This window comes from Ailuropoda melanoleuca, chromosome 6 (assembly GCF_002007445.2).
Source record: "Ailuropoda melanoleuca isolate Jingjing chromosome 6, ASM200744v2, whole genome shotgun sequence".
NCBI classification, from domain to species: domain Eukaryota; kingdom Metazoa; phylum Chordata; class Mammalia; order Carnivora; family Ursidae; genus Ailuropoda; species Ailuropoda melanoleuca.
The window spans coordinates 78,391,850-78,408,506 of record NC_048223.1 but is presented as its reverse complement, the minus strand read 5'-3'; the positions used below and the strand labels follow the sequence as shown (position 1 = coordinate 78,408,506).

Here is a 16,657-nt window from a genome sequence, read left to right as displayed (position 1 = left end):
CCACACTTAAAACCAGCTCACATCAGTTCTTAGAAATCTTCCTCACTCTTCTTTATGATTAAATAGTACTCTGCTATACAGATGTACTAGTATATTCAACCAGTTTTCCATGGATAAGCATTTAGATTATTTCCAATATTTACAATTCTAAAAATAATGTCACAATGAATAACTTTGTACATATGTTGTTTCATATTTGTGGATATATATCTTCAGGTAAATTCCAGTAAGTCTCCTATTCTCTTTTGAACCCATAACAATCAGCTTTTGTTCTTATTAACTTTTGTGAAGGTCACAGATGACCAACATGTTGCTAAATCCAGTGGTTAATTACCCACATTTTACCTGATTCCTCAGCAGAACCTGACACAGCTAATTATTAATTATTCCTGCCCTCTTAAAATACCTTTTTTTTTTTTTTCATAACTGGCTTCCAGGATACTACTTTCTCTTTCTGCCCTGACATCTTCAGTTCTCTTTGCTTGTTTTGCCTTACTTCTCAGACTTCTGCTATTATGTTCTTGGGCTTCATCTTCAATCTTTCCTCTTTCAAACTCATTCCCTGGAAGACCTTATCTCACACCATGGCTTTACCTATTCTGGCAACTTCCAAATTTCAGCCTGTATCTCTCTGAACTCCAGCTCATCTTTCCATCTCTTACGTGACATCAGACTTTGTGTAAAAGATATCTCAAATTTGACATGTCCAAAACCAAATCCTTATTTTTCTCTCCAGCTCAGCTCCTTCCACAATCTTCCCATCTCTGTAAAGGGCAACTCCATCCTTCCAGATGCTCAGGTCAAAAATCTTAGAGTAATCCTTGACTTTTCTTTTTCTTACACCTTACATGAAAATCTATCAGCAAATCTTGTTGGCTGTGTTTTCTAAATATATGACTAGAATTTGACTCTTTCACACCATCTCTCCCACTACTATCCTCGTCCAATTCACCTCATTTCTGTCTAGATGAATTCAATAATTTAATCCCTGCTTTCCCATACCCACATCCACACCCAGGCTATTCTCAATACAACAACTACAGTTACCTTTTAAAATGGAAGTTAGATCACTGTATTCTTCTCCTAAATACTTTCCAATGGCTTCCCTTCTCATTCAGAATGAAAGCTAAAGTCCATAAATGGTCTACAAGTCTCTATACAATCTGGATTCCTGTCTCCTCTCAGACTTCATCTCCAACTGTTCTCCCCATCTCTCACTTGCTGTTTCTTGAACATGCTAAGTATACTACCAATTCAGGATTTTTGCACCTTGCTGTTTCCTCTGCCTAGAATACTCTTTCCCCAAATAGCCACATGCTTTCTTCCTTACTTCCTTGGGTTCTTCTGTTTATAGTTGGGAAAACTGTATAGAATAGGGGAGGAGATTTAGGGATCTGACAGCTTTCTTAAACAGTTTTCACTCTATTCTTATTTTAGCACCACCCTTTCTTTCACCTGCAGTATCCAGAACTTTTGAGAAATCTGCAACATAGACTGATTGGTTTTGTTTTCCTAACTGCTGTACTAGAATTAGGTTATTTTAGGTCTGTTGGTTGCCACTTATCCATCTACTTTCAAACTTCTGAAAACGTATGACTGCTTTTTCCTCTCTTATCTGCCCCATCCTTGTATGCTTACAACTTAAACAAACAAAAACCTCTTTACTATACTTTTAGTCAGGGTTTGAGAGGAACAAAATGTGGTATGTATGTCATTCTACCATCTTAACATGGATACTTTGATTCATTTCATTTAAAAAAATACATACTATAAGGCACTTTCAGAAGGGTAAAACATTTTATAAAAACAAACAAGAAGGCTCTACAAACTTTAAAACTTAAAAAACCACAAATATAAAAACTAATAGCTTATAATTTTGTTCTATTCCTATTTTTTATATGCACATACTATATTCTTTTTCATGCACTCAGTATTTCATAAAACAAGAAGACACTATCAACGAATCAGTTTGTACTATTCGTGATAATTCCAATTTATGTGGTGATACAGGAGCCCTCCCCCTACTTTTAGAAAAGCTAAACCCCATTCATCATTAAAAAAAGTAACCAAATTTCATTTATTACAGACAATATTCCATGAAACCCTTTTACAATCTCAAGTGCCCAAGGAGCTGTAATATAGCTATAAAAAAAATAAACTAAAGCAGCGGCCTTTCCCACTCACATAGGCTTAAGGTCTAATTTACACTAGGACAAAAAGGCAATTTCAAAGCGTATCTTTGTATATTACCAGATAAAGTGAACAGAAAGTGTATATCAACCAAAATAATAATAAGCAACATAATTACCATAAATACATTATTATCATCGCTGTTATAGCAACTTTCTACAAACTTGGCAACTAGAAACAAAACTTACCTGTCTAAGAAGATATCTGGGAGTGGTGGGTAGGTCTGCATATCAGGCACTCGCTCGTGGACTATAACCATAATGAAAGATGTAAACCCAAATACTATAAAAACATATATACAACTCAATATGGTCTTCCAGTACTCTGGGTCCAATCTTCGAATAGAATGTTTGTTTTTACCATTCATGTACTGGTACTGATCAGAATTCAAATCAGTGATGGGTCCATCACAGTCATGTGAAGGCTCCCCATTACAGAGCCACTCTGTGCTCTGAAGAGCACTGATGAAAGGTGTCATGGAACCCATGGGACTGTCACTGTTGTATCCCATCTCTTCTAAAACATCAATATGTATTTTCTGCAATTTTCGGACTGAAAGCATTAACCTTTTAATGTCCCCTAAGATTTTGATTTCCAGAGGAGGAGACCGGAGATCATATTCAGTCAATGTTAATAATGTGATTCCATCAAGTCGATGCTTATTACATAAAATGTCCACATATTCAAAAAAGCCTTCATCCTTCAGCCAAACAGCTACGTGCTTGGTAGTCCAGCGACGAATGCAGAGGTGATTAGGAACAGCCATTTCCTCCTCCACTGCCTGTCCAGGGAAAACAGGAAAACAAAACAAAAACTTCAGTGTGTCCTAACAACTCCCTTAAGACCAAATACATATAAACATACCAGAAACAATAATTTATTTACATTGATCTATTGGCTTCTAGAAGAGAGTAAAAGGAACAAAAATTACTCAGTGATTGGTTTTCAGTAGATTAACATTCTAATAATTTTATGCATATAAACCCAAGAGCAGAAGGAAGGCTGACTAAACATTTTTACAAAAAACTACTCTACAAATGGCTTCTCCACACCATAGCAACCATAACTTAATTAGAAAAAGCCTACTGTTGAGAATCGAGAAAAATTCTCTATTAAAGCTTTTCATAAAATGAGATATAGAAAGATATGTAATACATAAAAATAAATCAAATTTCAGAAATCTTCATGTTTGATCAAATAAGTATCTCCCACTTCATCAAGATTAGAAAAAAAAAAAAGAAAAAAACCAACACAAAGGCAGATAACTACTTTTAGGACACTCCTTAAACATATTTCTATCTACTATACAAATAATGATTTCTATAACAGATATAAAAACTGTGAACTAAATATAAATATCTATAAATATCTTAATAGCTCGTTCTTTCTATACCTTGAATATACTATTATAGAACTGAGTAAGCAATTTCCTTCTTAAACTATCACTGAGATTTCAGTGACAAAATTTTTTTTTAAAGATTTTATTTATTTATTTATTTATTTGACAGAGAGAGAGGCAGTGAGAGAGGGAACACAAGCAGGGGGAGTGGGAGAGGGAGAGGGAGAAGCAGGCTTCCCGCTGAGCAGGAAGCCCAATGCAGGCTCGGCTGGATCCCAGAATGCTGGGATTATGACCTGAGCCAAAGGCAGACGCTTACTGACTGAGCCACCCAGGCGCTCCCTCAGTGACAAAATTTTCAAAAGGAAACTGTCATTTCGATGTACTTAAAATTTGAGGACCCAAACTTTATATTGGCTTATAAAAGGCCAATAATGTACTGTTTCAAAAAGCACTAATGATTTTTACTACTTTGATCCACACAGTTCTGTTTATGTTCTTTTTCAATTTTAAAACTTTCAGTGTCTTGGGCCTCCACCAGGTTTATAAGATACACAGGAGACAAAGGCCTACATTAAAAAAACTCTATTTCCCTAAAGTACTTTTCTCAATTACTAAAGCATGTGGGTTTTCTGACATTTTCCAGACGATTTTTTTAAAAAACATAGCAGGCAAACTTTAAAGCATAACAACAACAAAGAATCATACAAGAAATACTCATATGCTCATTACCCAGCTTGAAAAAATAAAAAATACTCCCAATACAGATGTTCTGTTTCTTAATCTGGGTATTAGTTATACAAGTATGTTCACGTAAAAATTCAAGAAGCTATATACTTATGATCTACACTTTTCTCTATATGTGTTAAACTATGTTTTAAAAACATAGTTTTGGCTTTAAAAAGCCAAAAACAAAAGATCAATACATGTGAATGTCCCTCTCTGATATCGCCCCCTTCCTCCCCTTCCCAGATGAAATAATTCTTGATTTTGGTATTTATCATTTATAACATGTATATTTGGCTATGAAAAACCTTCTATGCTTACTTATGCTGAGAAAAGTAAAAAACTGCTACTGTCCCACATTCTTCCCCTATCCACACAAACTCTTGCCATGAAGACTCAGAATCACTTAAAAAGGCAGATACTTAACTACATGAGCACCACTTACACCATCAGAAATATTCAGTCAGCAAGAAACACTCACTGAATATTTCTCAATTGCTAAAAAGCAATCCCAGTTTTTGGAAGCCTTAAATCATATTTTGTTTCCAAACAGAGTTTTTCATATTATCAATCCACAACAGCTTTTCAGTTTTAGGAAATTAACAGCACAGCCACCTGTAAGGATCTGTATGTTTTAAAAGGCTAATTCTTTTATACTGTAGAGCTACAAGAACTCCTACTCAGCTCTTTTTAGCTACATTGCCATCTCTAAGGCCAAGGAATTACACAACTTACGCAGTTTAACACTGAATTTTATACATGCTAATGTATATCATTTTATGTTATTACACATATATAAAATTCCATTAAAATGTGATTTTGCTATTTTAGTTCATATATATACCCAGATGGTTTCATCCCACCCACTACATAAATCTTTTCCCCAAGATATGCTCTGAATAAATTACTTCATCTTTGAATATCCAACAAGCACATGCTACAAACTCTGTAGCAGTTGCAATGTAGCAAATTTGGGAAGCTCATCTCACACACAAAAAGGCCAGATTTCTTCTGTCATTTTTCTATTCTGTTGCCTTTCTCCTTTCTCAAACAGCTTACCACCAATGGGTTCCAAGTCACTCCCATCCTTGTAGCATTATCCTTCAGTATGGTTTTGTCTCATACACTGCTCAAAATGATCATCTCTCTCCTGGTAGTTTTTTTTTTCTTTTAACCCTGTCATATATCACCAGTTCTCTATGCCCTCAATCAGGCTAACAAAGAGGCTTTGAAACTGGTGTTTCAGCTGCTAGAAAATATGAGTTACACAAGGAAGCCTTCTGGAAGTCTTTGAGCCTGCTGTGGCAATGCCCTAAAAACATGACACACTCCACTAATGTGCTTCATCAGGTCAGGACATGTCCTTTAATTGGATGCTACTACATATATTTAGAGACCTGTATTTTGCTAACACTGTGAAAACCTGCTCTAAAGAGGTATATTAAAAAGATAATAAAAGGCTTTAGGGCCAATTTAATATTTATGTTGTGCCATAGAAACTACACGAAACAGGAGACTTTGAACAAACATATGACAGCTGTAAGTTTCATACAAATCCAAAAAATGAAGAAATTAGGTAAGTAAGTTTTTAAGAACACTTTTGGCTTTTTTTTTTTTTTTTTGAGGGAGAGGGGGGGCAGAGGGAGAGGGAAAGAGAATCCCAAGCAAGCTCCATGCCCAGCATACAGCCTGACGCAGGGCTCTATCTCATGACCCTGAGATCAAAACCTGAGCCAAAATCAAGGGCCAGACACTTAACCAACTGAGCCACCCAGGAGCCCCAGGACACTTTCAACTTTAATCGATAATATGAATAAATTATCAGTTAAAGGGACTTTGTTTCTGACCAAGATATAATAAGAGGGACCAAATTTACCCTCCCATCTCTAACAACCAAATAAGAGACAAAATATATGGGGGGAGAAAAACCAGCTTCAAAACACTGGGCATCAGACAAAAAAGATCCCTGAGAGACGGGAAACAAAGTGAGCCCTACTGCCCCAGCTTACTGCCTTGAGAGTTTCCAAGTGATGTGTGGCACAGGGCACAAAATGGGTGAGGCCTGGAAGACTTATTGAGGGGAGATGATGGAGCTGAGAGTCTGGGGAGATCCAGGTGGCTAGTGTTCACGAAATAGAATACTGGAGAGGAGAAGGATGTACAGAGAGAACTTGTTATGGACTAAATGTTTGTGTCTCCCCAAAATTCATATGTTGAAATCCTAGCCCACAATTAGAAGGTGATTAGGTCATGAGACAGAACCCCCATAAATGGGATTAATTCCCTTATGACAGATATCCCAGAGAGTTTTATCACTCCTTCCACCACCCAAAGACATAGCTACAAGATGACTGACTATGAAGCAGGAGGCAGGCCCTCACCAGACACCAAATCTGCTGGGCTTTGATCTTGGACTCCTCAGCCTCCAGGACCATAAGAAATAAGTGTGTTTTGTTTAAGCGACTTAGTCTACAGTAAGTTTGTTACAGCAACCCAAAAAGACTAAAACGGAACCCCAGAGACCTGCAGAGACTCTCCCTTGAATATGCAGAATATGCAGCTGAATACCGATCAATCATCACGTATAGATGAGGAAACAAAACAGGACAGAAAAAAGAACCATCCAGCAAGATTAGGGGAAACAACATCCAGCATATAAACAAGACCAATAAAAGTGCCTACCCCAAACAGCCAGACTGAAAAAAAAAACATACCTCAAAATCCATGGGGCATTGGGTAAAGCACACAGGAAGATCTTGCCATAGTAGTGAGACAAAATTAATCCTAAAGCAGTAGTTATTCAACTGGGGGCAATCTGCCACCCCTCCCCACATTTGGCAACTTCTGGAGACATTTTTGGTTGTCACAAATGGGGGGTCACCTAAAGGGTAGAGGCTAGGGATGCTGTTAAATATTTTACAAAGCACAGCATAGCCTTCACAACAAAAGAATTAACTGATCCAAAATGTTATAGTGCTGATATTGAGAAACCCTGCCCTAGAATGAACATGTCTCTGGTCCAGCCAAACAAATCTTAAAAGCAAGATCCAAAAGGATCAAATTGTTTTCCAGTAATTTAACTATCTCCCACAACAAAGTTCAAGAATATTTCTAGGAATACAAAAAGTATTCAGTACCCAACAGATAAAATCCATAATGTCTGGCAGCCAACCAAAGATTGCCAGACATGGAAAGTAGGAAAATTCACCTATAATGAACAGAAAACCAATCAGTCAAAATTGACCCAAACTGAAACAAGTAATAGAATTAGCAAACAAGGAAATTAAGTTATAAGAACTCTATTACATATGTTCAAAAAAGTTAGAGACATGGACAAAAAGAACAGTCAATTCAAACTTCTAAAAATGTAATGAAAAATACGCTGGATGGGATTAACAGCCGATTCTTATCCGTAAGAAGGTAAGAATAATAAACTTGAAGATATAACAATAGGAATTATTCTAAATGAAACACAAGAAAAGATTATTTTTTCCTTTCTTTTAGAAAAGGAGAAAACCTATCTCTTTCTTCCTCTCTCCCTCGCTTCCTTCCTTTCCTTTCCCCCCTCCCTCCCTTTCTCTCTCTTTTTTTGGGGGGAGGCAGACAGAAGGAGAGGGAAAGAGAGAATCCTAACATGGGGCTTAATCTTACCACCCTGAGACTATATGACCTGAGCCAATATCAAGAGTCAGATTTTTAACTGACTGAGCCACCCAGGTGACCCAAGGAGTCACCTTCATGAATTCATTCCATGAGGCCAGTGTTACCCTGATACCAAAACCAGGCAAAGACACCACAAGAAAATAAAACTATAGCCTGATAGCCCTTTAAGAACATAGATGCAAAAATTTTAAAATCTTAGGCAATCAAATCCAACAATATTTAAAAAGGAGTTAATACATCATAACCAAGTGGTATTTATCCCAGGAATGCAAATTTAGCTTAACACTTAAAAATTGAAATAATTCACCATATTAATAAGCTAAAACAGGGAAACCACATGATTATCACAAAAGACACTAAAAAAGTTGGGGTGCCTGGTTGGCTCAGTTGGAAGAGCATGTGACTCTTGATCTCAGGGTCGTGAGTTTCAGCCCCATGCTGGAGATAGAGATTACCTAAAAATAAAATCTTAAAAAAAAAAAAAGAACACTAAAAAAGCATTTGACAAAATCCAATATTCATTCCTAATAAAAACTCTCATCAAACTAAAAAATACAGGGAAGCTTCATCAATCTGATAAAGGGCATCTTTGAAAAACCTATAGCTAACATCATCGTACTTAATGATGAAAGACTGAATGCTTCCCTCTAATATGAGTCACAAGGCAAGACTATCCATTCTTGGGGTGCCTGGGTGGCTCAGTCCTTTAGTGTCTGCCTTTGGCTCAGGGCGTGATTCCAGGGTCCTGGGATCGAGCCCCGCATAGGGCTCCCTGCTCCACTGGGAGCCTGCTTCTTCATCTCCCACTCCCCCTGCTTGTGTTCCCTCTCTCGCTGGGTGTCTCTCTCTCTGTCAAATAAAATCTTAAGAAAAAAAAAAAAAGACTATCCACTCTCACCATTACTATAAAACATTGGACATTCTGGTTAATAGGATAAGGCAAGAAAAAGAAATAAAAGCCATACAGATTAGAAAGTAAGAAATAAAACTCACAATTTGCAGAATTTACAAACAATATGATTATTTATGTAAGAAATTCAATGGAATTCACGCATACACACGAAAACTGACTAGAACTAGTAAGTTAGTTTAGCAAGATTGATGGATATAAGATCAACATACAAAAATCAATTGTATTTCTATATACTAGTGATAAAAAATTAAAAAACTGAAATTTATAAAATACCATTTGTAATAGCATCAAAAAATATCAAATACTCATGGATAAATCTGACCAAACATGGGAAAGACCTTACACTACTTAGAGAAACTAAAGATCTAAATAAACAATGAGAGATGGGTTGGTCAGAAGATTCAATATTGTTAAGATGTCAATGCAATGCCAATCAAAATCCCAGCAGACTTGTTTTGTAGATATTGACAAACTTATTTCACAAAAGCTCATATGGAAATGCAGAAGATTCAGAATACTGAAAAAGAACAAAATTTGGGGCACCACCAAGGCGTTAAGTGCCTGACTCATGATTTCAGCTTAAGTCATGATCTCAGGGTCCTGAGATCAAGCCCCATGTCAGCTCTGTGCTCAGCAGGGAGTCTACTTGAGACTCTCTCTCTCTCCCTCCTTCTCCCTCTGCCCCTCTTCTTGTGCAGGTGCATGTATGTGCACGCTCTCTCTCTCTCCCAAATAAATGAATAACTCTTTTAAAAAAAGAACAAAATTAGTTGATTTCAAGAATTATCATACAATAATGATTTTCTACTGCTATGTAGCAAATTTCCATAAACTTAGTAGCCACCCGTATTTCTTGCTATGTGGCCTCTTCTTATTTTGAAAACCAGCAGCTTCTCCTGTGTTGAATTCCCCTTGTGCCTGGAATCTCTCCAAGAAAAGCACATTCCTTCTTAAGGTCTTGCCTGATTAAGTCAGGTCCACCAAGAATAATCTGTTTTTTAGTCAACTGTGCCATATAAGATAACCTAATTACAGCACTGATAGCCCATCATAGTCACAGATCCCTTCCATTATTATACAACAGTCACTGGAGGTCATTTTAGAATTGTCTATCATACTACACTAAATCAAGACAAAGTGGTAGTAGCATAAAGATAAACAAATGGGACAGAATGGGGAATCTGGAAACAGACTTACATAGAAAGAAAGATAGATATTTAATTTTCTATAAAGGTGCAAAGGCAATTTAATGAAGAAAGAATAGTCTTCATCAAATAGAACTGGAAAAAATGGATATCCATATGCAAAAAAAAATCCATCTCTCACCACATATAAAAATTAACTCCAAATGGATCACAGACCAAATGTAAAATCTAAAACTAGAAAACATCTAGAAGAAAACATAAGAGAAAATCTTTTTTTTTTTTTTAAAGATTTTTTAATTTTATTTGTTTGACAGAGATCGAGACAGCCAGCGAGAGAGGGAACACAGCAGGGGGAGTGGGAGAGGAAGAAGCAGGCTCACAGCAGAGGAGCCTGATGTGGGGCTCGATCCCATAACGCCGGGATCACGCCCTGAGCAGAAGGCAGACGCTTAATTGCTGTGCCACCCAGGCGCCCCGAGAAAATCTTTCTGATCTTAGGTTAGGTCAAGATTTCTTAGCTATGATACCAAAAGCAAATCCATAAAAGAACAAGTTGATAAACTGGTAGGTAGGAGACTGAAGGACTTTTACGGATTTTAGTCTGCAAATTTCTTCATTGTTTGAATCTTTTATAGCAAAGTATTTCTATAATAAAAAGAGAAAATACATAAAAGCAATATATTCATTGAAGAACATTTAAAATATAATTTTAAAATTACCTTTGAGAACTATTACTTGTAATTTGTTATATACCTCTCTCACACAGAATTTTCTATAAAGAGAAATCATACCATAGATAAATCTGTCTCATTTTACTTAACATTATGACAAGAATCCTACCTAGTATTATTAAATTATCTTTTGAAAAGGACATTCCATTCTATGGCTATACAATAGTTTGTTCATCTCTCCATTGTTGGCAATTGTTCACAATTTTATTACTATTACAAATAGTACTGCAGAGTTTGACATAAGATTTCTAGGAGTAGAATAACTGTATCAAAGAATCTGAAGTGTTTACATACTAATGTCATTAAAGTTTGATCCACATTAAAAAGCACTGCATGCAGGGCGCCTGGGTGGCACAGCGGTTAAGCGTCTGCCTTCGGCTCAGGGCATGATCCCAGCGTTATGGGATCGAGCCCCACATCAGGCTCCTCCGCTGTGAACCTGCTTCTTCCTCTCCCACTCCCCATGCTTGTGTTCCCTCTCTCGCTGGCTGTCTCTATCTCTGTCGAATAAATAAAATCTTTAAAAAAAAAAAAGAAATTATCAAAGTACTTTACTATCAAGGCACCAAGAGAATAAATAGTCCACCCCTGCAGAACCTCACTATCAATAAGCATTAGTCAAACAGTTTCAAGTCCTAGATAACAGATAAACAAAAAGAGCTGATTGTTCTGTACAGAGTGGAACGAAAGAATGGGTGGACTCTGGTTAGAAATTTTTGAAAACTGTAAAAAATGCTATTTTCAGCACACCAACTCTTTTATTTACTAGCATGTTTATTTCTTTTCTCTCCAAATTTAGTTCCTACTAATTAAGAGATTTCACCAGCCTGAGAGCAAAAGAGGTCAGTACATTTCCTCTGACGACCTTATCTCCATACTTAAGAAAATGGAAAAAGCTTATCATAAGAACTTTAAATCTGATATTTCTTAATATAAGCATAGCTATTCTTTAATTAATGAGCCTTTAAGGCATCCCATTAGAGTGACCCAAATATCTTCACAGTAGTAACTCAGTTGTGTTCTACTATATTAAAATTGCAAATACTGTATGTTAGTTCTGACGAACTGAGTACAAACGGTCCAGAACAGCAAAAGGAGATAATGAATTATCAATAAAATCCTTCCCTACTCCTCCTGTTGAAGCTCTTTGTTGTGCTCCACCCTACCTCCCTATCACCAGCTGCAGGACAGTCTGGCCACCACTAAAAACCACTCAACTAATACTTTTAGAGCATTATCTTCTGTGAATCACCAGTGACTCAGTATCCGTGACAAATATGATATATTTGGCACTCAGTATCTTTTCCAATCTCCCTCTAGCTGTTTTCTGCTACTATAGAGTTTGAAAAGCTAAGAGTTAATCCCCAGGATCCCCTGCAACTAGGGTTCTAAATGTGAATTAGGTTCAGCCAACTAGACCCTCTGATGTGAGATACAGAAAGCAGAAAGTGAAATAGGAGCCATTTTCCTAAAGTTTTGGCTATTCACAAGACAGACTATGTAACTGGTGGTTTTGCGTGTGTGTGTACATGTAATTCTCCAGCTTTCAGTCACCAACTGTTGAGTGTAAGGAAGCAGTTGCAGTTGTGGAGCAGCGATACTGGCTTTCTAACACCTGCATCACAGAAATGATGGTATGTTCTTTGTTTCTGTTTGTGTGTGTTACACTATACACAAAACTTATGATTTTAACCATTTTTAAGTATACAGTTCAGTGGTATTAAGTACATTCACATGGATGTGCAACCACCACCACCATCCACTTCCAGAACTTTTTCACCATCCTAAATGAAAACTTTGTATTCATTAAACAATAACTCCCCTCTCTCCCCTCTTCCCTCACCCCACAACAACCCCCAGTCTAATTTCTGTCTCTATAGACTTGATTATACTAGGTACCTCACATAAGTGGAATTATACAATATTTGTTTTTTGTGTCTGGCTTATTTTCCTTAGCATAATGTCTTTGAGGTTTGCCCATGTTGTAGCATGTGACAGAATTTCCTTCCTTTTTTAAGGCTGAATAGTATTTTGTTGTATGCATTTATCAAATTTTGTTTATCCATTCATCCATCAACAGACATGGGTTGCTTTCAACTTTTGGCCATTGCAAATAATGCTCCTACAAAAGTGGGTGTACAATATCTGTTCAAGTCCTATTTTTGCTTCTTTGGGGTATATACCCAGAAGTAGTCATCTGGGTCATTTGGTTATTCTGTTTACTTTTTTCAGGAGTCACCATAACATTTTTCAAAGCAGCTGTACCATTTTACATTTCCATTTCCAATATGATCTTTAAAAAACAAAGTATATTCTTAAAAAAATTTTACATTTTCCCTTTAAGCATATTTTTAATTATACAACTTTATTACAAATTCTTCAGGGCTTCAGACAGTTTTACATCAACAAATTTATGATGTCTAATTACCAAGGGATAACCCCTCGCCACTAACTTGATAAATTCATAAGGAATTAGGATCTGGTAATCAGCCTCAAAGATTCAAAACTTGATCTTGTCATTACCCCAGAGTTGATAAAACCAAGGGAGACTAAGAGAAAACTTATAAGGTACTGATAAATACCTTGATAAGAACCTTGTCCCAGGCAGACTCTTTCAAATCTCTGAAGTACCTAGGAGGCTGATTTAATAATCAGAATGTTACTAATAGAATAATAAGTAATCAAAGCAAAGAAAAGCAGGTGATTTTCTAAAAAAGATTTTATTTATTTGAGAGAGTGAGAGAGAGAGAGAAAGCGCATGAGGAGGGAGGGGCAGAGGAAGAGGGAGAAGCAAGCTCCCAAATGCGGCTTGATCCCAGGACCCTGGGATCATGACTGAGACTAAAGCAGACACTTAACCGACTGAGCCACCCAGGCACCCGAAAAGCAGATGATTTTAAGCAAAATTTAATCCAGATTCTTGTGAGGCTTAATGTATAATGTCTGTGGCTCACAGAGTACCTGTCTAGAAAAAGTTGTTCACATCTCCCAGTTTCTCTATCTCCTACACAAAGTAGGATATAAAAGCCTTTGACTCTGGGACACCTGGATGGGTTGGTCGCTTAAGCAACTGCCTTCGGCTCAGGTAGTGATCCCGGATCCTGGGATTGAGTTCCTGTCGGGCTCCTTGCTCAGGGGGAGCCTGCTTCTCCCTCTACCTGCCATGCCCCCTGCTCATGCTCTTTCTCTAACAAATATATAAATCTTAAAAACAAAACAAAACAAAACAAAAAACCTTTGACTCCTCCTTTGCCTATGCGCCAAGGAACTGATGTATACAATGGTTTTCAACCTGACTACATGTTAGAATAATCTGAAGTTTAAAAACATGCCTGTTCCACTGCCCATGCCCCACCCCAGAACAACTGGATCAGAATCTCTAAGGGGACAGAAGCTTGACATTTGCATTTTTTTAAAAAGTTCCTCAAGTGATTCTGAAGCACAGTATTACACCATCCAATCTAATTCTGCTTGTTCTTCTATTTCTGGCTTGGCTAACATTTAATCTTTCAAGTCCTTTCACACACACCTTATTTCATCAATTGTATGCTGATTTTGTGTTGAGTAGCTGTCTCTCCTATAATATAATCTACATGACACAACTGAATAAAACAGCTAAACATATACATAGAACTGCTGGTAAAGAAGTATCACACTCTAGGGTTGACTGCTGGTATGTATTAAGAAAAACTGCATTTATTTTACATTAATTCTTTAGAGTCTATAGTACCAAAACCTAATACCCAGAAAACAGAATTTTTATTATTTTATCTTTTTTAAAATTTATTCATTTGAGAGAGAGAATGTGGAAGACTGAGCGGGGGAGCAGCAGAGGGAAAGAATCTTTAAGCAGACTCCTTGCTGAGCAGGGAGCCCACAGGGCTTGATCTCATGACCCATGAGATCATGACCCCAGCCAAAACCAAGAGTCAGATGCTTAACCACTGAGCCACCCAGCTGCCCAGAGAATTTTTATTATTTTTAAATAACTAATCAAATTTATCCACAATTTATGTATTTCTGATAATTATAAGAATAAGGAAATAAGTCTTCAAAATATAGTAAGAATGCTAAAAAAAATCTATAATAAATATTTTTAAATATTTTTAAGTCCCTGGTAGGATTTAATAGCTTTATTTTCAAACTGTCCTTTGGCTTTAAGGAAAAGCAGCATGATATCGTGAAGAGCAGTGAACTGGTTGTCAAAATTCTTGGAGCTTAAGTTCATTAATATTAACATTTTGGGTGACTTAAAATAGTCTAAACTTTTTGGCATCTAAAATACCTTATCTGTAAAATGAGGAGGGAAAGAGCAAGCTAATAGAGGGAAAGCCAGGAAGTGTTCTAAGTGTCTTGCATGCTCAAATAATTTTCACAACCATATAAAGTAGGTATTGTGATCGTCCTCATTTTACAGATGAGATAACTCAAGCAGATGGATTAAATAACTTGGCAAGATAAATGTATACTAGTAACTACCACAGACAAAATTTTCAACCCAGGCAATCTCATTTCAAAGTCCATGTTCTTACTACACCACACCATCTCACATAAGCTGAAGGCTCTTGTACTTCTGTAGGGACTGAATCTCATAAATATTAAATATTTTCTAGTTATCAGCAGAGGAATTTATCAAAGGTTTTCAGTTATATTACATAAAGATTACATAAATGAGACTGCCTAATGATGAAAGCTTTTTTTTTTTTTGATGGAAGCTTTTTGAATCACAAATTTCGCACTGTTCAGTCTCAAACATTTACTGTCTGCTATATGCGGGTGTCAGGTAATAAGGCATTGGTGATACAGAGAGTATTAAAATGCCCTCATGTTATGTTTGTTCACCTATTAAATATTTATTGTGCACACACCATGTGAAGGGTATTGCACTAGGCACGTGGCACTTACCTGGATGAATCTGAAATAGATCCTGCCCTCAATGATTTTAATCTAGAAAGGGATATTAAAGAAAGTCATTTTTTTAAAAAAAGGTAAAATGAATTACAGCTGCTAGTTCTTTATATACATTAGATCACTTAATCCATAAAACATTAACAAAGCAGTTTACTTATGAAACGTGCTTAAAAAATTAGAAGGTTAAGGGAGTTGGAAAAGAGGTTATTTCCAGTTGGTGAGATCAGAAGAGTTCTTGGAAGTGACATCTGAGCTGAGTCTTTAAGGAGAGATGAAACTGTGGAGAGAGATGGAGAAATAAAAGTATACTAATAGAAGAAAACTGCATGAGCAAGGGTATGAAGACAAAACAATGGAGAACCATTAGTTTTCACGGGACATAAGGAAGTACTGGGATATTAAGTTGAAAATATAAACTGGGGGCGCCTGGGTGGCTCAGTTGGTTAAGCGACTGCCTTCAGCTCAGGTCATGATCCCAGAGTCCTCGGATCGACTCCCACATCGGACTTCCCTTTGTTTTGTGGGGAGCGTGCTTCTCCCCTTCCCTCTACCTGCCACTCCCCCTGCTTGTGCTCTAACAAATAAATAAAATCTTAAAAGTTCAGGATATTCTATAGACAATGCGGAGCCACTAGAGACTTTTGAACAAAAGAATGACATAATCAGTGTGCTTTAAAGAGAGTAACTGTCAGAAAGTCTAAAACAGACTGTGAGGATTGAAGCTAGCATAAAGTATTTAACAAACTGAATGAAGGAAACAGCTTCTAAAAAATAGAGGCAAGAGATGAAGGAAATACTACAGGAGATGAAAAAATGGCAGTGATTGCACTCTTTCTGACAAATATATTTTAAAAACAGCATATGTGGACTTCTGCTTGTGGGAAGATGGAGTAGACATACTTTTCCCTATTACTCCCTGGACAATTACTCCCTAGACAAACCACGTACCTGAGAAAGGACCCATATCTAGAACATATAAAGAATTCCCAAAATTCAACAGTAAAAATAAAAACAAAAATCCAAAATAAAAATAGGCAAA

General features: G+C 36.8%; 1 protein-coding gene across 4 annotated transcripts in view; it reads right to left on the bottom strand.

Annotated features, from left to right (window-relative positions):
- The window catches only part of SAMD8 (sterile alpha motif domain containing 8), a 46,186-nt gene that overhangs the window by 19,859 nt on the left and 9,670 nt on the right, over positions 1-16,657 (bottom strand). Inside the window, exons 2-4 of one of the 4 annotated variants that reach the window (XM_019802541.2) lie at positions 15,613-15,654; positions 13,290-13,346; positions 2,379-2,971 (exon numbers count right to left, since the gene is read on the bottom strand). In XM_019802541.2, the coding sequence (XP_019658100.2) occupies positions 2,379-2,971; positions 13,290-13,346; positions 15,613-15,654 (692 nt within the window). The remainder of the gene's footprint in view (positions 1-2,378; positions 2,972-13,289; positions 13,347-15,612; positions 15,655-16,657) is intronic. The other 3 variants (XM_034662725.1, XM_034662724.1, XM_011228390.3) reach the window with 3 other exon arrangements.